This window comes from Heterodontus francisci, chromosome 7 (assembly GCF_036365525.1).
Source record: "Heterodontus francisci isolate sHetFra1 chromosome 7, sHetFra1.hap1, whole genome shotgun sequence".
Lineage (NCBI taxonomy): Eukaryota > Metazoa > Chordata > Chondrichthyes > Heterodontiformes > Heterodontidae > Heterodontus > Heterodontus francisci.
This window is the reverse complement of record NC_090377.1, coordinates 69,975,763-70,002,126: the sequence shown is the minus strand read 5'-3', so window position 1 is coordinate 70,002,126 and position 26,364 is coordinate 69,975,763. Positions and strand designations below refer to the sequence as shown.

At 44.8% G+C, this 26,364-nt stretch overlaps 1 protein-coding gene across 6 annotated transcripts in view; it reads left to right on the top strand.

The window, feature by feature from the left end:
• myo3b (myosin IIIB) overlaps positions 1 to 26,364 on the top strand; it is a 756,411-nt gene that overhangs the window by 672,574 nt on the left and 57,473 nt on the right. For 5 of the 6 annotated variants that reach the window (XM_068035376.1, XM_068035375.1, XM_068035377.1 and 2 more), the window contains 3 exons: positions 18,818 to 18,927; positions 19,307 to 19,353; positions 19,575 to 19,722. In XM_068035376.1, the coding sequence (XP_067891477.1) occupies positions 18,818 to 18,927; positions 19,307 to 19,353; positions 19,575 to 19,707 (290 nt within the window). In that variant the 3' untranslated portion in view covers positions 19,708 to 19,722. The remainder of the gene's footprint in view (positions 1 to 18,817; positions 18,928 to 19,306; positions 19,354 to 19,574; positions 19,723 to 26,364) is intronic. The other variant, XM_068035378.1, reaches the window with a different exon arrangement.

The window sequence follows — 26,364 nt, the reverse complement described above, 5'->3', positions numbered from 1 at the left end:
ATGTAAGAGAATTAGGTGTGAGCATACCATCATCTTCAGTAGTCTCATCCCCCCCCCCCCCACCAACCCCCACCTCCGCTAGTCATGGCTGCTCCAGTGATGACGAGCACCGTTGCCTCCATGTAGGAAAGGGCATGCAGCCATGTCTGACCCCGCCGGTTAGGTGCTGCTCCCTCCAATTGTGCTCCACCTTCTCCTGCAAGAGAGAGGTAAGTGTGTAGTGAGTGTCGTGCAATCTGTTCAGGTGATGTGCTTGTCATGGTTGAAGAGCTGGCAATTTTTGCAATCTGAGATTGTAGGTCTGAGGCTTGCAGCAGTGCTAAGCGTGTGAGGGTGAGCTGAAGCATATGAATGTTAGGTATGAGTTCTAATTGATAGGGATTGTTAGTGAGTGACAAGGGTGTGGTGAATTGTGTACTGGCTGAGGCTAGTGATGCAGTTGGTAGGATATGACATTAGAAGATGCATTCACAGATCAGCTGCTCCCAGACATTCACAAACCTTGACCACTCATGTGAGATTTTTAAACTTCCTCCTGCACTGCATCCATGTTCTTGGAATTAAACTCCTGTCACTGACCACCACCGCTATCTCTTTTCACTGCCAGGGGTCAGCAGTAGTAAAAAATTTGAGATCCATGGTAATTTTTAACGTCTTGCTGCAAGCCTTTAAACTTGTGGAGACAGGAAGAGAGACGGGAAGAGAGAGAAGGGGAGGGGGAGAAAGGGGGAAGGGAGGGGTCAGAGAGTGGGAGAGGGTGAGGGGACAGGGGGAAGAGGCTGAGGGGACATGAGGGGAGAGGGAGGGGAAACACAGAGAGGAGCGAGGGGAGAGGGATGGAGAGAGAGAAAGAGATCAAGATCACTCCTGACAGATGAACATCCGTCCGAATTCTCCACATCGCTCATAAAGTGTGTGGGCAGAGATTGTTTTTGCTTGCACAAGTAGTCAATGTCAGGTATCTCACTAAATAGGGAGAAGTGTGTTTTAAATTGGACTGTGTTTTGATGGCATTAGTTTGGCTATACAATTTGTATACAGTTTAATTGCACCCATGTCCATGGCTGAGTCAATCATTTTTTCAAATGTCGATGGTGCAATATGTTGGTGCCTATCCCTGGTCACTGCATTCTAAGGATGTGGCTAGAGGGCCTCTGGCCCCCTGAGGGTACAGGGGGTCTCTCCTCCATTAGACCTCTCCCATTAGGGCTTCCAGTGCAGCATTCAAAAACCTTGGTGCAGACCCTCTCCCATTCTTGATTGTTGCACATCGCTCTATTCCCAATGATCTCAGTGCCTCCAGCAACCACAATGCACCTTCCCTTTAATAGATGCAGGCTAGCTTTAAGTAGGAGGTTTAAATAATGCTAGGAAGTAACCATGTTGGGCCCCTGCAGATATGTGCAGTCAATAAATAGTGCAGTTAGCACTGGCTGCATGCAGAAGGTTGGCATGGTGCCTGCATTGCATTGAACCAGTTTGGGTTAATTGTGCATTGTGATTTTCTGCCTCCCTGCTTTTTTGGGGGGGGCTATCCAGTTTAACTCCCTGAGTGTCTTTAAAATCCTAAGAACAGCAATCATATCCTTCCAGTGAGAACATGCCCACCTTATATAATTACTCCTCATAATCAAATTCCTCAATCACTCTAGTTGCTCTGTTCTGTAACCTTGCAATAGCTGCAATACCCATTTTGTACCGTCACAACTGGAACGGAACACACTATTCTAAATATGGTTGCACCAATGATTTATGAAGTGAATAGTGTCACAGCATACTTCTGCAACACCCTCTACAATTCCCTTGCAGAGGAAATAAGTTACTTGTCTCCTCCTTGGTGAAAACTGTGTTATGATTGCCTTAAGAGTGATGCCCCTTTAAGATCTCAGTATGCTAATGAGCTCAGTACCAGGATGTAGTCATGTGACTCAAAGCCAGTGTCATTCTGCAACTTTAACACCCAGAAGAAGGTTCTGTAAATAGTTTGCTCTGTACTGTAGATAATAGTTTAGCTGTTAATAAACCTGTTAGAGATCTTAAATGACCTGGACTCCACGCATCTCATTTATTCTGCATCAGACAACATAAAGAACTCATTACAAAAACTGAAGCAGGAAACCTATTGAGCACTTTTGCTACCTGTTCAGCATAAGTTGTCATGCCCTGACCCAATCCCACTTTCAGTGGCTGTACTCCATCTCTTGTTTTCCTTTTTCTCTTTGTTTTCTAAGAAACTTTTTATGATTGTCCTCATTTCGCTTTCAATATTCAATTTAAAAATTGTCTTTGTCATTTTGAAGTCCTATTGGTATTGAATCTGGTCGTAATTCTGTGCCACTTTCATTCATGGCCTTAATTTTTTTTTCTTTGTGAGTTACTTTGCAGTCCATTCAACCAAACAGGAGTGCTTGATACCTTCTCTTTACATGGTACGCATTGATCCACTGCATTCAAAATCACCTTGAAGTAACTCCACAGTTCCTCCACTCTAGCCACATTCAAACTCTCCAGGCACACTCTGACAAGACTTCCCATGTGCTTAAAGTTGGTCCTCTTTAAAATTTGACAGTTTTTGTTTGGATTTCAGTAACTTCTCCAATTCTTCTCATGTGAAATTTAATCACATTATGATCACTGGATTGAAACCTTACCTATGTTCCAAATTACAAGCCAAATATTTGTAGAAGCTTGGAAATTTTCCACAACCGCTGCACCACTGGCTGCCAGTCTGCTTAGCGCTGACTCAATTCAAAATCCTGGGGACAGGTCATTAATATAAAAAAGGTCGCAGCTTATAACATTTTGTAAACTACCCAGACAGCTGCTTTGGGGGTCGGAGACAGAATTTCGAAGTGGCAATGTGCTGCTTCATTGGAGGGAGGGGCAGGTCATTCTGGTCAAACAAACCATTTATTCTGAACTTTTTTTTAAATTCATTCATGGGATGTGGGCGTTGCTGGCCAGGCCGGCATTTATTGCCCATCCCCAGATTTAGTTGTGGCCTTTCTGAACCAATTCATCTCTCTGAGATTGCTTGCCATTGGGAAATTACATTTTCTCTTCAATTATAATTGTTGTACTGCAATTACTCCTCCCTCCCTAGCATAATTCTGCATTGGAATCTGAAAGGGACAGACAGCCAATGGAACTGGGTTCCACACCAAATTCCTCTGCCCACCCAAATTGTGCACTTTCAATGCTAAGAAATGGTAAATATTGCAGGGCTATATAGTTTCTTAACATTACTAAATAGAATTTTGTTTCACACAGCACATTCTGCAACCAATTTCAGAAAAGACTACAAACTGATATTGTAAGCTCTTGTAATTGTAAATTCTCCAGTTGTGGCCTCTTGTGCATCCCCAATTTTAATTGGTCCATGATTGGCATCCGTATCTTCTGCTTCCTGGGCCCTAAAGCTCTGGAAACCCCTCTCCAAACCTCTTCATTTTTCTACCTCTCTCTCCTCCTTTAAGATGTTCCTTAAAACCTACCTCTTTGACCAAGTTTTTGGTCACCTATCCTAATACCTTCTTGTGTGACTTGTCATATTTTGTTTGATAATGTCCCTGTGAAGCGCCTTGGGACATTTTACTATGTTAAAAGCACTATTGAAAAGCAAGTTGTTATTATTGTAAATGTTCTTTGGTGAAATTAAAAAATATGCTAGTATATTTATGGACAAGTCAGTGCAAAAATAAATATCAATGCTAGCATAGTCAGTATCTTGTCTTTGATAAAGAGCATAACAAAAGTAAAACTCAAATCACACCCTGAGTTCAAAAGAAACTGAGCCAAACTTTGTAAATTTATTATAATTATGCTACTTACTTAAACACATTGGGTGTGAATTTAGGTTTAGTTGTTCCAGTGTTTTGGATGCTATGGGTGCTGCTTAGGGACCAAAATAGCGTCCGATGCGCATGTGCGCACTTCTGCCGCTAATCGTACGGATGCTGTCTTGGTCAGGGTGTTAGCACACACAGCTAACATCTGGCAGAAGTATGCAGAGTGGGCAGATCATGATAATCAGCGTGCAACAATTTGATGCCAACGGTACCATTTTGGGGCTCAACGCTCCAGCCTACTCCCTGTCTTAACCTTGCACAGCTGAACACGCATGAAGTAACATGAAGGATCCCCCCACCCCCAACATCAGCCCTATTTAAAGGGATCATCAGCTACTTACAGGTTAGTTGCTGGATGATTTCTTCTGACTATTGCTGCAATTCTACAAATATTTGGTGCATTCCATAGTCTTTTCGAGTTGCAAAAGCCGACGAGGAATGATGTGACAGGTGCTGAAGGACTTTTTGCTGACTTCAAGCTTCTGCACAAACCATTTACTCCCAGACATGGGTGCACCAATAAGTAATCCCCTTGGGAATACCACATGGTTGGGAGAATGAGCAGAGGTTGCATACAACAGGACAAGCTGCTGGACTAGGGAGGAGGAGGAGAAGAAGAGTTCTCAGAAGAGGCCATATCCACCCAGGGTGCTCAGGGAGCAATTCTCTTACCTGAACCTCAGCGAGTAACAATGAGTAAGACATCTACACTTCAGTAAGGACACTCGCATTGAAATCTACTGCCTGATTACAGCCACAACTGTAATCTCAGAGCAGGCAAGGACCACATTGCCACTGCCTGTGAAGGTAACCCTGGTTTCTTTCGGGCTGGAGCTGGAGATATTTGCAACATCTCACAGATTGCCATTGATTCTTGTGTAAGGGAGGTTGCTGAGGCTCCCTATTCATTGAGAGCTAACTACATTTCATTCTCTGTTACCAGAGACCAGCAGGCAGAGCAAGCACACAGCTTTGCTAGGATTGCAGGCTTCCCTGTAGTGGAGGGTGCCATTGTATACATGTATATTGCTTTGCAGGCACCACGTATCAACGCTGCCATGTACAAGAACTGAAAGGGATTGAGCTCTATCAACATCCAGCTGGTGTACAACCGATGATGATGGCATCCTTCTGTCTCAGGAGACGATAGACTACGCCCGGGGTGTATATCACTTCTGGATTGAATATTGTCTGTTGTGGCTGTAGAGGTCGCCTTGTGAGTAGCAATCCTGTCTGCAGCTGCCACAGATGAATAACATTGGCCCGAAATCGACTGATGTTTTTCCTTCTGCCAGTCTCCCTTTTCTGCCATCTGGTCGTTTCTTTTGTTCTCTGCTTTTTCCACGCCCTTCCTGACTGCTTGTCTCCAGCCACTCTAATCAGCAGCAAAGCCTTCCCATGCATCGACTCCAATTCTGGGCAAATTAAGGACTTGCTTGCAGACATCCTTGTATCGCAGACGTGGGCGACCTGTTAGTCTCGTGCCGAAAGCACGTTTGCCGTAGAGCATGTCTTTGGGGATGCGGCTGTCATCCATTCGGCTCGCGTGACCCAGCCAATGAAGTTGCCACTGACTCAAGGGCAAACATGCTGGGGATCCTTGCACACTGGTGTACTTCCATATTTAGCAGTCTGTCCTGCCACAAGATGCCCAACTTTTGTCTGAGGCAGCAAAGGTGGAAGCTGAAAGGTGTATGACCATATGCAGTGAAACATGCAGGTCAATGTCCAGTATTCCGGCAGCTCTGATGCTTTCATTTTGCAGCAGTCTGCTGTGCCAGCTGCATTTGAGCCATCATGGCAAACCAAAGAGTGATTACTTTTTTTAAATTCATTCATGGGATGTGGGCGTCACAGGCTGGGCCAGCATTTATTGCCCATCCCTAATTGCCCTTGAGAAGGTGGTGGTGAGCTGCCTTCTTGAACTGTTGCAGTCCATGGGAGGTAGGTACACCCACAGTGCTGTTAGGAAGGGAGTTCCAGGATTTTGACCCAGCGACAGTGAAGGAACGGCAATATAGTTCCAAGTCAGGATGGTGTGTTTGGCGACATAGTTCACAAATCCAGTGTGCAACCCATGGATACGCGTGCAGCATACATACAATGAAAGCCATACTAGCACACGAAATATGATACAGCAGACCAATGGCATGTCGAAGCAGTGCTTCTGCTGCTGGACAGCTCTGGAGAAGCCTTGCAGTACTCAGCAGAACGTGTGTCAAAACTTGAAGTGATCTTTTGCATGCTGCACAATCTTGCCATCATGAGGAGCAGCCTTTGGCACCAGCTATACAGCAAGCAGCTGAGGAGCAGGAGCATGAAGAGGAGGAGGAAGGGAGGAGGCAACCTAGACAGCCACTTCCTGCATGGGCAGAAAAACTAATTTGAGAGCAATACCAGTAACCACAACTGCAAACTGCAATTCCCCATTCACCTATAGTCCCACACCTTAGCTTCCTTCTGTCACTAACTGTTAATTGTATATCAATTGTGTGTAACTATATGCAGGTGGAGGACATTAAGTGGAGTTTCACCTGAGCACATATAAAGAGACACTTATTGAAACTGTGGAATAGTTGAGATAGGAGGTGAATGCTTGTAATGTTTCACTCTGCAAATAAGTGTTAGACTGAGTAAAGATTGGCTCTAGTACTAGCCTTCCCCAACTGGTTTTCTGGAATATAACACTGACCATCCCAATGCAAAAATAAAAGCCACCATAAAGTAAACATTCAAAACCAAATCTATAAATGAAATCATGCTGTATTTTATAAAAAGATAAACTAATTACCCTTGTGTATTCTCTTAGTGCCTATCTTCTCTGCACCTTTGCCTGTCTGAGTGCTCCTACACAGTGCTATTCCAGTAGCTGCAGTATAGTTGGTGGAAGGCTGTTGACTTGCAGTGGAGGAGGCTGTAGATGGCCTTGGAGGATGACCTGAAGCAGCTTTGAGCCTGGAAGGCCCAGCTGTGGACTGCAGCATCTTGGCATGCAGTCTAGTCTAGCTGGCTGACAGGCAACAGCAATAGCACTGCGGAGTGGCAGGGATAGGAGGGGGAATGCTGTCATCCTGAAAGAGGATAACAGCTTTATACTCCAAAGTGCCACTGCCAGTCCAACAGGGCAGCGCCTCAGCAATACTAGTAATCTGTTGGAGGGCATTACTGGGCTGCTGCAACACTCTGGAATCCCTTTTGAATACTGTTATCCGCAGCCATGATAGAAGCAGTCTGAGCTTCAACTCCAACACTCAAATTCTGGGTGGCTGCTGTTTGTGCTGCAATAGAAGTTGTGAGATCCACCATGGTTGAGTCCACAACCCTGCAAACAGAGTTGGCCACTGCTTCTATGCAGGAAAGGATGGGCTTCAACCTCTGCGCAAAGCCCTGTGCCAGGTTGGTACTGAAGTCCTCCATGCACTTTGACATTGAATGCAGACTTTCTGGCAGGCTTTCTGATGCACCAAGTATTTTGTTGTGTGTACCCATCAGCCTTCTTCTATAGGCTGCCCTATCAAAGTCCTCATCTAGATAATGAAGTCAGTGTGACTAAGGGGAAGAACAGGCAGGGAGCAGATGATGAATATAAAGGGACTGGTGGTCTGAGGTGCATTTGTTTTAATGCAAGAAGTGTAGTAGGTAAGGCAGATGAACTTAGGGCTTGGATTAGTACCTGGGAGTATGATGTTATTGCTATTACTGAGACTTAGTTGAGGGAAGGGCATGATTGGCAACTAAATATCCCAGGATATCGATGCTTCAGGCGGGATAGAGAGGGAGGTAAAAGGGGTGGAGGAGTTGCATTACTGGTCAAAGAGGATATCACAGCTGTGCTGAAGGAGGGCACTATGGAGGACTCGAGCAGTGAGGCAATATGGACAGAACTCAGAAATAGGAAGGGTGCGGTAACAATGTTGGGGCTGTACTACAGGCCTCCCAACAGCGAGCGTGAGATAGAGGTACAAATATGTAAACAGATTATGGAAAGATGTAGGAGCAACAGGGTGGTGGTGATAGGAGATTTTAATTTTCCCAACATTGACTGGGATTCGCTTAGTGTTAGAGGTCCAGATGGAGCAGAATTTGTAAGGAGCATCCAGGAAGGTTTTCTAGAGCAGTATGTAAATAGTCCAACTCGGGAAGGGGCCATACTGGACCTGGTGTTGGGGAATGAGCCCGGCCAGGTTGTTGAAGTTTCAGTAGGGGACTACTTTGGGAATAGTGATCACAATTCCATAAGTTTTAGAATACTCATGGACAAAGACGAGAGTGGTCCTAAAGGAAGAGTGCTAAATTGGGGGAAGGCCAACTATACCAAAATTCGGCAGGAGCTGGGAAATGTAGATTGGGAGCAGCTGTTTGAAGGTAAATCCACATGTGATATGTGGGAGGCTTTTAAAGAGAGGTTGATTAGCGTTCAGGAGAGACATGTTCCTGTGAAAATGAGGGATAGAAATGGCAAGATTAGGGAACCATGGATGACAGGTGAAATTGTGAGACTAGCTAAGAGGAAAAAGGAAGCATACATAAGGTGTAGGCGGCTGATGAAAGACGAAGCTTTGAAAGAATATCGGGAATGTAGGACCAATCTGAAACGAGGAATTAAGAGGGCTAAAAGGGGTCATGAAATATCTTTAGCAAACAGGGTTAAGGAAAATCCCAAAGCCTTTTATTCATATATAAGGAGAAAGAGGGTAACTAGAGAAAGGATTGGCCCACTAAAGGACAAAGGAGGAATGTTATGCTTGGACTCAGAGAAAATGGGTGAGATTCTAAACGAGTACTTTGCATCGGTATTCACCGAGGAGAGGGACATGACGGATGTTGAGGTTAGGAACAGATGTTTGATTACTCTAGGTCAAGTCGGCATAAGGAGGGAGGAAGTGTTGGGTATTCTAAAGGGCATTAAGGTGGACAAGTCCCCAGGTCCGGATGGGATCTATCCCAGGTTACTGAGGGAAGCGAGAGAGGAAATAGCTGGGGCCTTAACAGATATCTTTGCAGCATCCTTAAACACGGGTGAGGTCCCGGAGGACTGGAGAATTGCTAATGTTGTCCCCTTGTTTAAGAAGGGTAGCAGGGATAATCCAGGTAATTATAGACCGGTGAGCCTGACGTCAGTGGTAGGGAAGCTGCTGGAGAAGATACTGAGGGATAGGATCTATTCCCATTTGGAAGAAAATGGGCTCATCAGTGATAGGCAACATGGTTTTGTGCAGGGAAGGTCATGTCTTACCAACTTAATAGAATTCTTTGAGGAAGTGACAAAGTTGATTGATGAGGGAAGGGCTGTCGATGTCATATACATGGACTTCAGTAAGGCGTTTGATAAGGTTCCCCATGGCAGGCTGATGGAGAAAGTGAAGGCGCTTGGGGTCCAAGGTGTACCAGCTAGATGGATAAAGAACTGGCTGGGCAACAGGAGACAGAGAGTAGCAGTAGAGGGGAGTTTCTCAAAATGGAGACGTGTGACCAGTGGTGTTCCACAGGGATCCGTGCTGGGACCACTGTTGTTTGTGATATACATTAATGATTTGGAGGAAAGTATAGGTGGACTGATTAGCAAGTTTGCAGACGACACTAAGATTGGTGGAGTAGCAGATAGTGAAGGGGACTGTCAGAGAATACAGCAGAATATAGATAGATTAGAGAGTTGGGCAGAGAAATGGCAGATGGAGTTCAATCAGGGCAAATGCGAGGTGATGCATTTTGGAAGATCCAATTCAAGAGTGAACTATACAGTAAATGGAAAAGTCCTGGGGAAAATTGATGTCCAGAGAGATTTGGGTGTTCAGGTCCACTGTTCCCTGAAGGTGGCAAGGCAGGTAAATAGAGTGGTCAAGAAGGCATACGGCATGCTTTCCTTCATCGGACGGGGCATTGAGTACAAGAGTTGGCAGGTCATGTTACAGTTGTATAGGACTTTGGTTCGGCCACATTTGGAATACTGCGTACAGTTCTGGTCGGCACATTATCAAAAGGATGTGGATGCTTTGGAGAGGGTGCAGAGGAGGTTCACCAGGATGTTGCCTGGTATGGAGGGCGCTAGCTATGAAGAGAAGTTGAGTAGATTAGGATTATTTTCATTAGAAAGACGGAGGTTGAGGGGGGACCTGATTGAGGTGTACAAAATCATGAGAGGTATAGACAGGGTGGACAGCAAGAGGCTTTTTCCCAGAGTGGGGGTTTCAATTACTAGAGGACACGAGTTCAAAGTGAAAGGGGAAATGTTTAGGGGGGATATGCGTGGAAAGTTCTTTACGCAGAGGGTGGTGGGCACCTGGAACGCGTTGCCAGCGGAGGTGGTAGACGCGGGCACGATGGAGTCTTTTAAGATGTATCTAGACAGATACATGAATGGGCAGGAAGAAAAGAGATACAGAACCTTAGAAAATAGGCGACATGTTTAGAGAGAGGATCTGGATCGGCGCAGGCTTGGAGGGCCGAAGGGCCTGTTCCTGTGCTGTAATTATCTTTGTTCTTTGTTCTAAGTCCTCTGCAGTGGACCCGTATGCAACTTTGCCCTCCAGCAAGCTCTCATCTTTGCTGTCCTTGCTCCCTGCCCTGGCTATAGTGCACTCGTGTTTCACCACGTGCAGATCCCACCTCAGATCTATCCTCTAAGACACACGTAGGGGGGAATTTTATCCTGGCAGCGGGGGTCTCGACATCCGGAGAAACCGACGCTGAGAGCTCCATGTTGCCTCTTCTGTGGAAGGCCTGCCGAATTTAATGCCAATTGAGCACTTAAGTAGTCAGCAGCGGGCCACTGGTTCAAGGTCCCTGGCACTGGAAGTCCCGCCCTTGCACAGCTGCCGGCCAATCAGAGGTTGGCAGCTGCAGCGCCACCGCGGAGGTTTTCTTCTCTGAGATTTTCGTGCCGTGCTTCCCTGGCAGTGACAGAGCCACCTGCCACATAGCTAATTGCGGCTATGGTGGGAAGAGCCCCTTAATTGGGGGTTAATTGCCCAGTTAAGGGCCTTTGTTGGTGGTGGGGCAGGAAGGTTGTTCACAGGCCTTCCCGCCCCAGACTAAATTTTGGCGGAGGCAGGATGGTGGTGGGAACCACCCCCCACCACCATCCCAGCCGATGTTATGCTCTCCCCGTCTCCAAACCCGCCACGGGGGAGAGCATAAAATTCCCCACTTTGTGTCAATCTTTGAGCTGGTGGCTGCAAGTGTGAAATCAATTAACGGTGTGTCTTTATTATCACTCTGTTCTTGGTGTACCACTAATGTCTGGCCAAGTTGCAGTTCTTGGGCATCTGAAAGGAAAAGGCACAAAGTGGTGAGGGGAGACGGGTGAGTGGGGGTTGGGGGAACTAAGATAGTGCAAGCTTACACTATCTGCAGCTTGTAAGTCAAAAGAATTTCTGGGGTAAGGGGTAAGTGGGATGTGAGGAAGTTTAGGTATGAGGATAGAGTCATCTTCGATGTTTTCAGCCTGCCGCTGCCCATGGCCTCAGCAATGGCCATTCCAATAATGGCAGGCACTGTCTCTTCCATGGAGGTTAGGACATGCAGACATGCCTGTCACCCACTGGTTAGCTTCTGCTGCCTCCAGTCGCATAAGAGAGAGGGACATGTGTCTGTTAGTGTCACACAGTCTGTTTGGGTGATATGGCAGTTATGGTTGAATAGCTGGCAGTGTGTGTAAGCTGCAAGATATTGGTATTAGGTTTGCAGCAATAATAAGTGTGTGATGTGAAGCGTATGAATATTAGATATGAGTCCTGATTGATAGCGATTGTTGGTCGGTGAATGATGGGGTATGGTGAATTGAGCAGTGTGAGGCTAGTGATGAACGTGATAGGATATAGCATTTGAAGATGCGTTCACTGCCCTTGACCACTCATGTAAGGTCATTGAACATCTTGTAGCAGTACATCCAGGTCATCAGGGCTAGGCTCCTGGAACTGACCTTCACAGTTATGTGCTCCCACAGCCTTTTGACCATGTGTCTGGAGGGCCTTCTGGCCCCCTCCACATAAAGGACATTTCTCCTCCTTTTCCACCTCCTCCATCAGTGCAACACCAAAAACCTTAGTGCCTGTTCTCTCCCATGTTATGGCATTTCTCACTGTACTCCAGGATAGATTTACTTTCTGCACAACTCCCAGCATCTGCTCCAGCCACAATGCACCTCCCCTTTAAGAGGTACAGGCTATCATTAAGGAATGCAGGCTACAACAACTGCTTGTATTTATATAGCACTTTTAATGTAATAAAATGCCCCCAGTGCTTCAGAGGAGTATTATCAAACAAAATTTGACAAGGAGCCACATAAGGTGATATGAGGACAGATGAGCAAAAGCTTTGTCAAAGAGGTAGGTTTTATATAGCTTCATGAAGGAGGTAAGAGAGGCAAAGAGCTTTAGAGAGGGAATTCCAGTGATTCCAGAACTCCTTATCAGTTGAAGGCATGGCCACGAATGGTGGAGCGTCTAAAATCGAGGTTGCTCAAGAGGCCAGAATTAGGGCACAGATATCTTGAAGGATTATGGGGCTAGAGAAGGTTACAGAGATAGGGAGCTGCTGGCCAATCACCAACAGCTCAGCTGTCACTGGGAGCAGTGGCCATTGCTGGGACTGCACTTGGAAGAAGAGGATGCCATGGAAGGACAGCACCCTCCCAAACAGGTAGGTGAGGTCAAGGGGCGTCAGGGCCAGTCAAGTAGGCCCAGCAGTGGGGGTAGTGTTTGGTGAAGGCAGGCAGCACCGTTGTCGCCTGGGGGTGGGGGGGGGGGCGTCCTTGGGCCAAAGAGTGCCCAAATAAGAGGGTGCCCCCTCACCAAGCTCACTAGGAGGCCACCAGGATTTACCTAGCATTTTGCCCACTTGGCCAAGGGCTCATCTGCTGCTGGAAATTGGTTAATTAATTGGTCACTTAAGTGACTCAATTGGCCTCTGGGTGGGAGGGCCATCTACCACATTTCCTGCCGATAGCAAGATGGCATGGTGGCAGGAAGACCACGGTTGCTCCACCACCCCCACTGCCCGCCTTCCCTTGCCATTTTATGAGGCCCCCACCTCCCAGCCTGTCACCAGAGGGCTGATAAAATTCAGCCCAAATAGCCAGTGCTTGGAGCTGCTTGCTTACCTACCACTGGGAAAAGTATTTGTAGTGAGAGGCTAATTTCAGCACTTTGGAGGTATTGAGACTCAAGATAAGGATGGTTTCATGAAAAACTTCAACTCAGGACTATTGGACTTACAGACTGTATGCGTTTATTCCAGACTTTAATCCAACCACCAAATCTGTTTTCCTCTGTAACCTATTTGTGCTTGTGTGACCCTCGTGTGAATGTGTGTGTGAATGTGCAACGTACTTTTAGTATTTTAAGATCGGGTTAGAGTGTTAAGTATAGTAAACTTACCTCTTGTTTAAACGCAAGAAAACCTGTCTGATTGGTTCTTTTGCAATCACGGTAAAGGAACAGGAAAAAATGCTCACTGAGGTGGTAAGCACAACCACAGTTCTTTAAAAAGGCATAAACCCTGTTGTGGTCAAACAAGAGAATGAGCAAAAGGGGAGCCTGAGACCCCCTCCTCACCTGGCCCTAACAATGGGTATCGCCACGGCTGCCTTAGGTTGGACTTTGGACAAGGAGCTTGATGACCAGCAGCAGGAACAACAGCCTGTGGTGGAGAGACCTGCAGAAGAGAGGGAAACAACAGTTGGTGTGGGGGTTGGGGGAGGGGGATGCGCGAGGTTGTGGTGGTCAAGCTCACAGGAAGCACTGCCCACATAATAGGATGCACAGGTAAAGGCTCAACTTCCTTGACCTCTCAGAAGAGCAGTTCTTCTGAAGGCTGAGGTTGTGGTGGCAGTCATCCGCAGCCACCTAGAAAAAGACCTGCTCTCTGCTGCACCTAGTTGCCACTTATCATCAATGGCTGTGAAAGTGACCACCGCCCTAAAGTATTTTGCTTCTGGGTCCTTCTAATGCTCTGCCAGAGACATATCCAGGATCTCGCAGGTGCATGTAAATACACAAGGTAGATGTTGCGTTGTTTGCCAGGGCCAGCAATTATGTCAACTTCACCTATGGTGACACTGATCAGAATGAGCGGGAGCTCAAGTTTGCATCTCTGGCTGGCTTAACACAGGTGCAGGGTGTCATCGACTGCATACATGTGGCAATCAGGGCAGACCCAGTTCAACCAGGAGTATTCATAAACCACAATGTGTTGCTTTCCATCAATGTTCAGCTGTTGTGCAACCACAAGAAATGATTTATGCAGGTGCGCATCAGATTCCAGGGGAATTGCCATGATGCTTTCATCCTGTGGCAGTCCAAGCTCCCAAACCTCTTTGGACCTGCTAGCAGACTTACCAGGTGGCTGCTAAGAGACAAAGGATGCCCACTTCAAATTTGGCTGATGACATCCTTGAGAAACCCAATGAAGCGTGATACAATAAAAGCCATATGACAACCAGATATGTAATTGAGCTAGTAAACATCATGCTCAAGATACACTTCAGATGCCTGGACAGATCTGAACATGTCCTTCAGTACTCAACAGCCAGAGTTTCCAGAATAATTGTAGCATGCAGCGTTCTGCACAACAGTGCGCAGCAGCAAGAATTGAAGCTGCAGAAGGAACAAGGCACTGAGCACATATCCTCTGTGGACAGATCCATGGAGGAGGAGAAGGAAGAGGAAGGTGGCAATCCCAATGCAGTGCCAGCCACTCTCATTTCAACCCAAAATGCCAGGTATTCACTTATAGCTATAAGAGTTAGTTAACACCACCGGCCAAATGTAACAATCTCATCCAGTAGTCACTCGTCCACCACCCTCCACAATCCCACTGACACAAAGCAGTCTTATAACCAACTGAACATCCATTCCACATCCCCGCATTGGTCCCCTACAATTCATGTCCTTCCATTCATCAACAAGCAACTGAAAAGGCAAGTTGCCACCCAGTAATTAAGAATGGGCAATGAGGATAAGTGGTGCAAATTAACAAATTTTATGTGATTCTGCTAACCTTAACAACATAATATTTTCTCATATACTCTTGTGCAACTATAGAACTTTCCTCTTCCTTTTCCTATTGCTCCTGCATGGCACAACCTTGGTGGTTTAGACAGTGATGAAAGCAGGCTGGTCACATTCCTGCCCTGACTGTTGAGATGCTCTTAGCTTTGACCTCTGGATGTTGGAGTCTGTGAAGGCCCTGCCAAAGATTGCTCCACCTGCACCTGTACAGCGGCAGTCTTGGCAATCAGGAGGAAAGGCAGCATGTCAGGTACTGACCGGTGTGAATTAGGAGTAATAGAGCAGAGTTCCCACTTCCATGTCTCCTTTCACCATCATCCCTCTCTCACAGACCAGCCACACTTTCTCCTGCCATGCTGCCGGACAGCAACTTGTTGCATATCAGTGACATGCTGTAAGCCCAAGTCTAAGGTGTCTAGCATCCTAGTTAAGGCGCCAGACATGTTGGCATCCAGATTCTACATGGTTGTGGTCAAGGTCTGCATGAACTTACTTGATTACTATGGGAGTTGGCCACACTGTCAATGGAAAAAGACATCCTCAAATGCCTTGCAACATCAACCCACGTGTGCTTAAGCTGGACTTGTTCATTCTCTCTGCAGCCATGGACTGTGTGCTTGGAAGGCCTGTCAGGGCATTGCACATTCTCTGCTGTCCCTCAGTGATTATGCTTTTCATTGATGGCCCTGGGATGCAACATCTGTGTCTACCTAAGCAGAGCTTGGAACGGGCTGCGCCCTCCAATGCAAATTCTCCACAGCTGGCCCTGCCACCACTGTCTGCTCTTGCTGACTTGTGAAGGGTGAGTCATCAGATGAAAACCCAACTATCAGTCTAACTGGATCCACCGAAGTGCAAGTATCTGACCTGGTGCATGTAAAATGTAATGAGTTCTTTTTATGTTGCCTGTTGCAGCTAACAAGTATATACAGTGCAAAGCTAACCATTTACAGAACCTTACTCAAGATGTTACAGTTACAGAGTGACCCTGGTTTCGAGTCACATGACTATGTCCTGGCACTTAGCTCATTAGCATACAAAGATCTTAAAGGGATATCACTCTTAAAGGTAATCACACAACAGTAAGCATGAGTCTTGTGAAGATGAATCCTCAGAAAGAATCAGCTCCTCTGAGGATTCATCATCCTGGTGCTCCATTGACTGCTGATGTATGCGTGAAGCCCCTGGTGGAGAGAAAATATATGAATTAATCCCGGCAAGGTAATAATGTTGCAACTTAGCATTATGAAGATGATCATATTTCACTCGTTGCTGAAGTCAACTCAACATGATTGAGTGTTGTGTGACATGTGGGCCACTGATCTCCAGCACTTCCTCCGCTGCAGTTACCAACTGGGGAATCTGTCAAGGACCACCTCTGGTCCTCTCCCTTGTGTCCTTCTGCAAAGGGGGAAAGAACGTTTGAGAGATTGTAATGCCATATATTCACTAATGGATACACTGCATTTGGTGAGGTAACTGTCCGGGAGAGGCATAAAATTGCATGACGATCAGGGTAATTGCCAGTGGTGGATCGATAGATGGGAATGTGAGAAAGTCCATAGAAAAAGGTTGGCTGCGTTTGCAAGGTACATGGATGTGAGGAGTGATATGATGGAGTAGACTTGTTGAGACAGAGGGAGGGGATGGGGTGATGTGCACAATAGGATGTAGGTGAATGTACAGCTGTACTCACCTTTCCTGACCTGGCTTGGTCATTAGAACACTTGCTAGACTGAATCCAGGAGTGCGGCATAATACACCCACAGCTGACCTCTTCAGCCACCTCGAGCCACGCCGCCTTTATGGCAATTGCAGGTTTTTTTCCTCCCTTTGCTGGGGAAGACTATCTCCTTCAAATGCCTCAATGATTTCAGCAGTGCATCAAGTGATGCAACATTAAATTGAGGCACAGTCCTTGATCAACCTAAACCCATTCTGAAACTTATGCTGTCTTGGTTCCAACCCCTAACTCCCCAGTGCACCAGACCCGGAAATGCAGGGAACACAGAACTCCTGCCGAATTTAACGGCAGGGCCTCATTTGAATTTCTTTCTCCTTTTTCCCCGCCGCTGTTAAATTTAAAAGTCTAGTCAAAACTGAGGCATACAACCTCATTAGCATATTTAAGTTACTAACTCACCTCTCGTGACCAGGTTACTGGCATGTCCCCTCAACCCTCCCTGGTTAAATTGGAAGTAGGCACTTTCAGGGCAGCTTGGAGTGGGGTTTCATTTGTTTCAAAATTTAACCTCTCCTACCACCACTATCCCGCCCATCCTGAGGAGATAAAATGTGTTTTCCCTTACATTGGCTATTCTTATGTATTGTCCTGATAAGTGTAAGATGAAAAGCTTCGACAATATGTCTCTATTTTCAGCAATTCTCAAGTTCTGTACTACCAAACATCTATAAATAAGGTTCAGTTTTTGTGCTGAAGTATAGAAGAAGAACTCCTTGCTCTTCAAATCATGCCATGGGATCCTTTAAGTCCACCTGAATCACTGGAACAGGAAAAGTGTGGGGGGTGGGGGGGTGGTCTCATTCAGCATCTCATCCAAAAGACAGCATCTTGTACAATGCAGCATTTCCTCTGTACCACACAACCTAGTTTATGCACTGAAGTTGTGTGTTGGAGTTTGAACCTTCTGGCTGTAAGGCGAGAGTGCTGCAAGCTGAGCCAAGCTGACACTTGAAACATATTAGAGATCAAGTTTCTGCTGCATATTTTAAAATTTGAATAAATATATGATTTAAATTGTTAATCTGCTTGACTGGGTGTTCATGTGTGACATGATGGTGCAGTGAGTTATTGAACTATACAGTGATATCCATTCCCCCAGCCACCTGCTGCGGTGAGTTCTCAATCCTGTAGTGTTGTTATATTTTAAGATTTCTTCAAGTAAAAGTTATGCGATTATCCCTCAGGATACTGTTATGGGTGCCACTCATATATAAGAGAGAGAGAAAGAAAGAAATAGAATTTCTATTGCGGATGCTGGAAATCTGAAATGAAAACAAGAAATGCTGGAATAGAATTTCTATAGTGCCTTTCACAAGTTCAAAGTGGTCATGGTCATGAATTACTTTCGAAGTGTAGTCACTGTTGTAATGTAGAGAAACGCAACAGCCAATTTGGAGACAACAAGGGTTGCACAAACAGCAATGACCAGCTAATCTATTTTAGTGATGTTGGTTGAGGGATAAATATTGGCCAGGGCACCACAAGAACTTCCTGGTCTTCTTCAAATAGTGCCAGGACTGGCTTGGAAGGTATGTACAAATGTTCTAGAGTAAGCCTACTTTGGTTCCAATGTGGGTGGGCTGAGGCATTAAGCCTCTCGTGGCTATAAAACATGTCTGTTTCCACTGTTGACAGCAGTGTCACCCAGGAAGCTGCTGTTTTAGTAAGTTTTGTATCTTTCAGAATCAGCACTGGTGCCAGCTTGTTCATTTTACTACTGAGTGGCTGCATGATAATGTAAATACACTATTCGTCAAGATGTTAGGGGGAGGTATGGCGCAGAGGGTGACATTTCCCAAGTGGAGGGAAAGAAACTCAAGGTTCAAGTTATCTGCTGTATGCTCTCAGAATAACTGATTACAGAGACCTGGGTGCAGCTGGTAAAGAATGTGTGGATGGGGACTAAAGAGGAAAGAAAATAACACAAAAATGGTTGGTGGAAGCTAGGAAGCTAGGAATTAAGAATCAGCATTCAGCTGCAATTAACATTTTGTTATTCAAATACAGGAACATGTTTAGCTTTGTGCTCAAAATCTTTAAACATTTTTCTTGGGAACCATGCTGTTATCCTTGTTTAGCACTGCAAGTGTTAACAGTGGGGATTTAAATGAATCATGAGCTGTGCAGGACAGGAAAATATATGAAGAAATTAGCAGTTGATAAGTGGATGTGGCTTTGGATTATTGGATGGTTAACATTGTGATTTAATGTTTTAGGATCAGGAAAGGAGACAGAACAAAGACATTTAAGAACACCTCGTCGACGAATGCAGCAGCCCAAAATGCTGAACAGCCCCGAGGACAGCCTGTATTATAACCAGTTAAATGTGAGTTCAAAGTAGCAATAAAGCTCTTTTGCTGACTTTGGGTCCAGATGATAATGCCATTATAAATACCTGCCCCAACCTCTCCAGCCCCACCCCCATGCTCTTCTTCTGTCTGTATTCGTGAACATGTGCTTATGCTCTTTATCTGTTGCTTTCATGTCAGGATGTCTGCCGTCACGGTGAATAATTGATGTGGTTTATCAAAGCCAAGCAAGATGCATGCTTCATCAGGCTCACTTGAGCTCTTTGATCAAAAAAATTATGCTGTGACTTCTGATATTATCAGCATCTGCTTGCATTCAACACAAAATCACTTTGAATTAAAAATTAACGACTTGCTGCTCTGCTGTTGACTGTATGTTCTTGGCCCTCTCCACAGGGAATCTTAGAATATCAAGGGAGCAAAAGAAAGCCAAGAAAACTTGGGTAAACAGATACTCTTAGTTCTTTTCAACTGTAAATAAAGCAAACTATTGTGTTATAGATTTCTGTATTTTTATACTTCTAAAAATTAGATTAAAGATTTTCCACAAAACAAATCCTTTATTTTGTTTAAAATTATGTGATTGACATGTTAATAGCAAGTGCTTCATATGTGAAAAGTTATGTTCTGCATGGTGCTAAGTCTTTTTCCTTCTTTATCACAGTCAAATCAAAATGCTGGACATTGAGGATGAGTATTACAAATCTCTGTCAGCTATTGAACCTGTACCTGAGGAAGATGATTCATTGGACCCTCCTCCGCTTATTCCAAGAGGACCAGGTGTTACTCATAGCTAAAAGTGGACTCTGTAGGTAATTTAATGATTTTATATTTCTTGGTAAAATCTGACGAGCCATTTTTTTTCAGTGCCAGGTTTTGTAAACCATGCGCTGGAATAAGCAGTTATATACTCTGAATGGAATTTTTAAAAAGTAAACAATAGTTAGAAATAAGAATCAAATAACTCCAGGGAAACAATTCATTAGTGGTTGCTAAATTTTTGTAAAAGGGGAAATACCTATACACCAAAACTTGTTTTTATGAAGTGCTCTGTTAGTGATTTTTTAAAAAATATTCCTACATGCCTCTTGCTGTTTCATTCAAGTCCATCTCCAGTGGGGTTTTAATTCTGCCTGCAAGTATTAAAATACTCCCAATATTGATCTGCAAGTTTTCAGTCAATTCCACCATTAATTTATTAAAACTTTGAGCACTGAAGGGATCTATATTTGTACCATTTTTTGCGTTCAGTACTTTCACTTTATTCATTCAACATAAAATATAATCAGAAAATGTGAAGACCAATAGACAACTTCAATAATCTGTGAATACATTAAAAACTATCCTTAATTCTGTACAAAATTGTCTCAGTATTTCTCAATCGGTTAAACATGATAACATTAGAAAAGTTGTGAAACTAAGATCCAAGAAAAGGTGCATTTCTTTTGCACTCTGGATTTCTGTGTTGTAACTTATTATTTACTATTGGTAGGGGCAATAAAAATTGTAGTTTATTTAGAATGGCACTCAAATTTACAGCAGGTAATAAATCCAACTTTGGGCACCTGTCATTAAAGGAAATTTCCCCTAGTAGCTCAGCGTGGGCTCAGGGAACAGCATGGAGGCCTCTTATGTTTGTGGTTTTGGCTTGCAGAGTAACAAATGGGCTGTCCAGGTGTCCTTTGATGCCTCCAGGTCATGATGTGTGCCTGCTACAGCCAATATATAACTGGAAATAATTTAGCTGGTATGCATACTCCTTCAGAACGTAAGATTATTCTACAATTTGCACATTTCTACATTTCCTTTTCTGGTGCATTTTTAAACATACTTTGTACAATTTTGAAACTCCATAAATAAAAAATATATAGCTAATCTGTAGGTGTGCTTGCTTTAACAGTTTATTTGGACTCATCAAGGTGAGATATATCAGGGCTAGGGAATAGAACACTTTTATTTTGTGTCTTGTTGACATCAATCACTTCTGGATCAGCTTAGAAGCGAAGTTGCATCAGGTGAGACCCACACTAATCATCATTTTCAGATGAGACATTAAGCTAAGCCCTATCTGCCTGTTTGGATGTGAAAAAAAACACATGGAAATTTTTCAAAGAGCAGCAAGTTTTTCCAGGACCCTGACCAACATTTATCACCAACCCACACTACTGAACTAGATCAACTAGTCATTCATCGCGTTACTGTTTATGTGACATTGCTCTGCAAAAATTAACTGCTGCATTTGTCAATCAACAGCAGTGACTACACTTCAGAAATCATGAATTGGCTCTGAAGCATTTTGAGACACCACAAACCGGCCTCAAAATTGTACACAGATGATATACCCAAAAATATTTTTTTCTATTTCAACTTTGGAAATTCCCGGTGTGAAAGGTGCTTTATAAAGGCAAGTTCCTTCCCTCTTTCTTTACTGTCACCTGGTCCTGGAAGTATGGAACTCGCACAGTTGCCTGCAAACCAAATGTAAAAATGCAGAACTCACAAAGACCAGTGGCCAGGAAGTCCACCACATGTCTTTCTGGCTGTTTTTAGTGAGTCACAGCAATTTTGCATTTGGTTTGCAGAACATTGCACAAATCCCTCACTTTCAGAAACCAACAACACAAGTGGGGTCTTGTATAATGTATGATCAGTTTCTGTCTCAACAACTATGAATTAAAGAATGTTACTCAATTAATGTTTGAAATTTTTGAAGTTGAAGGGGAAAAAATTATTTTTGGGATATCATCTGAGTACAATTTTGAGGCCGGTTTAGAACAGTTTTCTGTTCCCCTGCACTGATGTCACTCATTCTAGTGAGCATAGAATTAAATTGTGTGTTTCTGTTAATGAATATATTTGCTTCTTCATTCAATGTATACCATGCTTACAGCTCAAATTAGTCATTTGTTTCCTCTGTTGCTTGAGGCATTTTTACTGTCACTGGGTCAAAATCCTGGAACTCCCTTCCTAACAGCACTGTGGGTGTACCTACCCCACATGGACTGCAGCGGTTCAAGAAGGCAGCTTACCACCACTTTCTCAAGGGCAATTAGAGATGGGCAATAAATGCTGGCCTAGCCAGTGATGCCCACATCCCGTGAAAGAATAAAAAATACATTTTTTACAATGCTTAGGATTTTATCCTGCCTTTGGAGACAGAAACAGAGGCTGGGGCGCAAAGAAAATGGCAGGGGTGGCATGCCCGATGTTGTCCGGGCCCCCTGCCATTTTGTCTGGGGAGGAGAAGGCCGAGGACGGCCTTCCCACCCAAGCTAATTGAGGCCTTAAGTTAAGGGTCTCTTCCTGTCTTCACTCCAATTTTTTGGAAGGCGGAGGGGCCTACCGCTGCATGATAACGCCAGGTGAGACTTATTGGCCTCCTTGAAGGGTCGGGCTGGGGATCCCACTTTTGAGGGAATCCATGGCCTGGAGGGTCTTCCCCACCTGGCAGGACCCCCACCCCCCCACCCTCACCAACCAGCCCCCCTCATCCCCTTGCTCGGCCCAGCCTGATTGGCCCCAGCGAACTGACCCCACTCACCTGAGTCCCTGGGTCTCCTCCAAATTCAGTGGCACTGCTGGTACTGCAGAGCTGCTGGGCCTCCGATTAGCCAACAGCTCTGTAGGCAGGAACTCGTCCATTACAGGGTAGGCAGGTAATTGGCTGTCCGCTGTTAAATTGCAGTGGGGGTCCGAATAAGGACTGAGGTAGGTTCTCCCCGTCTTCCGACCCACTACTGGGACCCCCGTTGCCGGAATAAAATCAGGCCCAATCTAATGAACAAAGAACAAAGAACAAAGAAAATTACAGCACAGGAACAGGCCCTTCGGCCCTCCAAGCCTGCGCCGATCCAGATCCTCTATCTAAACATGTCGCCTATTTTCTAAGGGTCTGTATCTCTTTGCTTCCTGCCCATTCATGTATCTGTCTAGATACATCTTAAAAGACGCTATCGTGTCCACGTCTACCACCTCCGCTGGCAATGCGTTCCAGGCACCCAACACCCTCTGCGTAAAGAACTTTCCACGCATATCCCCCCTAAACTTTTCCCCTCTCACTTTGAACTCGTGACCCCTAGTAATTGAATCCCCCACTCTGGGAAAAAGCTTCTTGCTATCCACCCTGTCTATACCTCTCATGATTTTGTACACCTCAATCAGGTCCCCCCTCAACCTCCGTCTTTCTAATGAAAATAATCCTAATCTACTCAACCTCTCTTCGTAGCTAGCGCCCTCCATACCAGGCAACATCCTGGTGAACCTCCTCTGCACCCTCTCCAAAGCATCTACATCCTTTTGGTAATGTGGCGACCAGAACTGCACGCAGTATTCCAAATGTGGCCAAACCAAAGTCTTATACAACTGTAACATGACCTGCCAACCCTTGTACTCAATACCCCGTCCGATGAAGGAAAGCATGCCGTATGCCTTCTTGACCACTCTATTGACCTGCGTTGCCATCTTCAGGGAACAATGGACCTGAACACCCAATTCTCTCTGTACATCAATTTTCCCCAGGACTTTTCCATTTATTGTATAGTTCACTCTTGAATTGGATCTTCCAAAATGCATCACCTCGCATTTGCCCTGATTGAACTCCATCTGCCATTTCTCTGCCCAACTCTCCAATCTATCTATATTCTGCTGTATTCTCTGACAGTCCCCTTCACTATCTGCTACTCCACCAATCTTAGTGTCGTCTGCAAACTTGCTAATCAGACCACCTATACTTTCCTCCAAATCATTTATGTATATCACAAACAACAGTGGTCCCAGCACAGATCCCTGTGGAACACCACTGGTCACACGTCTCCATTTTGAGAAACTCCCTTCCACTGCTACTCTCTGTCTGCAGCAGTTGAAAGAAATATGGCTTTAAAGCAGTTAACGGTTTGTGAAATTTCTAATGCAATTGCAAACTTGAAAATGTGCAAATGATAATTCGTACCAATAGTGAATTTCTTATAGTTTATTAATCATTTTTATGGAAAAAGAAAGAGAGATAAAATTGCTCCATTGTTTACAGTACGAAAAAATTTATTTAGTCTCCCCAAGCCATACAACATTTATTGGTTGAAGAACCAGCCAAGCAACCTGGATTTCCAATGGAGTCTTTTCTCCTCTTCTCTATGCACCTCTTTGTGATGCAACAGCTGAGCACAGGAACTTGACATAAGAGGATTGCATGGATGAATATTGTCCTACCAATCACACAGCTGTGCATGCAACTGTAACTATACTGTGATAAATCACATGGACTCTAAGTGAAATTATTTCTGTTAGAAAATCCTGCTAAATTAATGTCAATTTTAAAGACTTCTTTGCAAGTTCCATAGTGATTTTTATTTAAAATTTACTTAATTTATACAGTGCGGGTCATAGACAAAAAAACTTGTATGTGAGTGTCTCTTTCTCTCTCCCTCTCTCCCTTTATATAACTGTCTCATCAGCTTGATTGAATGAATTTTCCCCTAGATTGGTGTTCAAAATCATGAGGGGTCTGGACAGAGTAGATAGGGAGAAACTGTTCCTACTGGTGGAAGAGTCGAGAACCAGTGGACACTGATTTAAGGTGAATGGCAAACAAACCAAAGGTGACATGAGGAGAAATGCATTGGCTGAGAGTGTGGTAGTAGCAGATTCAATCATTGTTTTTAAAGGAGAGTTGGATAACTATCTGAAGAGAAAAAATTGCAGGCTACGGGAAAAAGCAGGGGAGTGGGAGTAGTTGAGTTGTTCTTACAGAAAGCCAGCATGGATACGTCGGGCCAAATGGCCTCCTTCTGTGCTGTGATTCTATGATTTTATGATTTCTGGTGGCTGACCAGTGGAACTCGCTAGCCATTATGTTCAGTGGGAGGCTAGGTTGAATTTGACGCCTGGACTTCATTTGGTTTCGGCTGATGGTTGTGGCCAGAGTTCGAGCAGCCAGGCATAACCCACCAGCTCTGGGCTGCCACAATATCAGGTGTTCCAATTGGGATCAGGGTCCAAATGGTAGGTCAGTTGAGGAAACGCCAATGTTTGATTTGGGTATGGGAGGTGGGGGCTGTGGACAGCCAGAGCAGCAGTGGCCCAGGTTGAATTTGTGGAACCTGGAGGAGCACTCCTGCTCTTCCCAGTCCCATAAAAATAAGAGAAATTTACCTTCGGGGTGTTTGTCATGCCAAGCCGCCAAGTAATGGTGGTCAGAGTGTGCATGGTACACATTCCATTTAGTTAAGTCCAAAAATAGAAATTAGGGTTCTGTTGACATTGAAGAACCCTGATTTCCATCTTAAATGGACCTACCTCCTGCCTCTGGGGATCACTCCAGCTACCTACTGGTAAGCCCCAGTGAACATTGCTGCAGCAAGAGCAACAATGGGGAGGTAGGCCATTTCCCACCATTTTCAGGGCACTGCTTCCCCATTTCCACCCTAATTGTTCTTGTGTTTCTGTTTCTCACTGGGGTAGAAATTAGTTTGTGCCCAAACTTGGTAATGATATGCAAAAGGAAGTGAATTATTCGTCTTGTATTATTGGAATGCAACTAACTGCTGGGGACAGTAGTCACATCTCAAAAGGGTGACAAAGATGAAGATTGGCCATAGGGAACATTGACACTGGACCCACTCTAAGTCTGGGAGGAAGGAGATCTTGGGGGGTGGTGGTGAGGGGTGGAGGATGGGGTCGGGGGAGGAGGGGCGGTGGTGGTTGTCTGTGAGCAGTGACCAACTGCAGCCTGCAATTTCAAGGTGAAGCTAAGAGGAGCTCTCCTACTACCCGTGGCTGAACATTCATGTAAGTAATATGTTTTAACTTGCATTTATGGTAGCAGCCTTTAGGGGCTTTTATGGACGACAGGCTGGGCTGCTTCACAGCACAAGAAAACTGAGTGCAGTATGCACAGCAAATGCTGTGGTCAGACATATTCCAGTTTATCAAAAGGACCTGAAATAAGCAAAAGGCCCTCCGTTTGCATAGACAATGGCTGGCAATATCAGGCAAGTGTCTGTGAGGGCTAAATGGCATCTTAACTAATATGACGACCAACACACCTCTCGTACATTTATATTATGTATGATCAGCATCAGAAATCGGTAGGTTGTTGAATGGCTTTGTGTCTGCTATCTTCTGCTCTTTCTGCTCCACTCTCTGTCTCTGTCTGACACAAGCCAAGATTTTCCAATAAATCCATTTTTATTGCTGACTTTAACCCATTTATAATGTCAAAAGGAAATTATATATGACTTCTTCTCGTCTTCTCTCAATCTACCTGTCACTAAATCTTTCTCATTTGTTCTGTCTTCCTCTTACTTAAATCTCTTCTTCCCTTTGTCTCCTCTCTTCTATATGGTCTCCACTTTGTGTGTGTGTGGATGTCTGTCATACACTTTCTGTATTTGTGGGTTGAATTTTCCCGTGGGTGTCGGGACCATGTGCGGGTCCCGAGCCTGCACATAGCTGCAGCG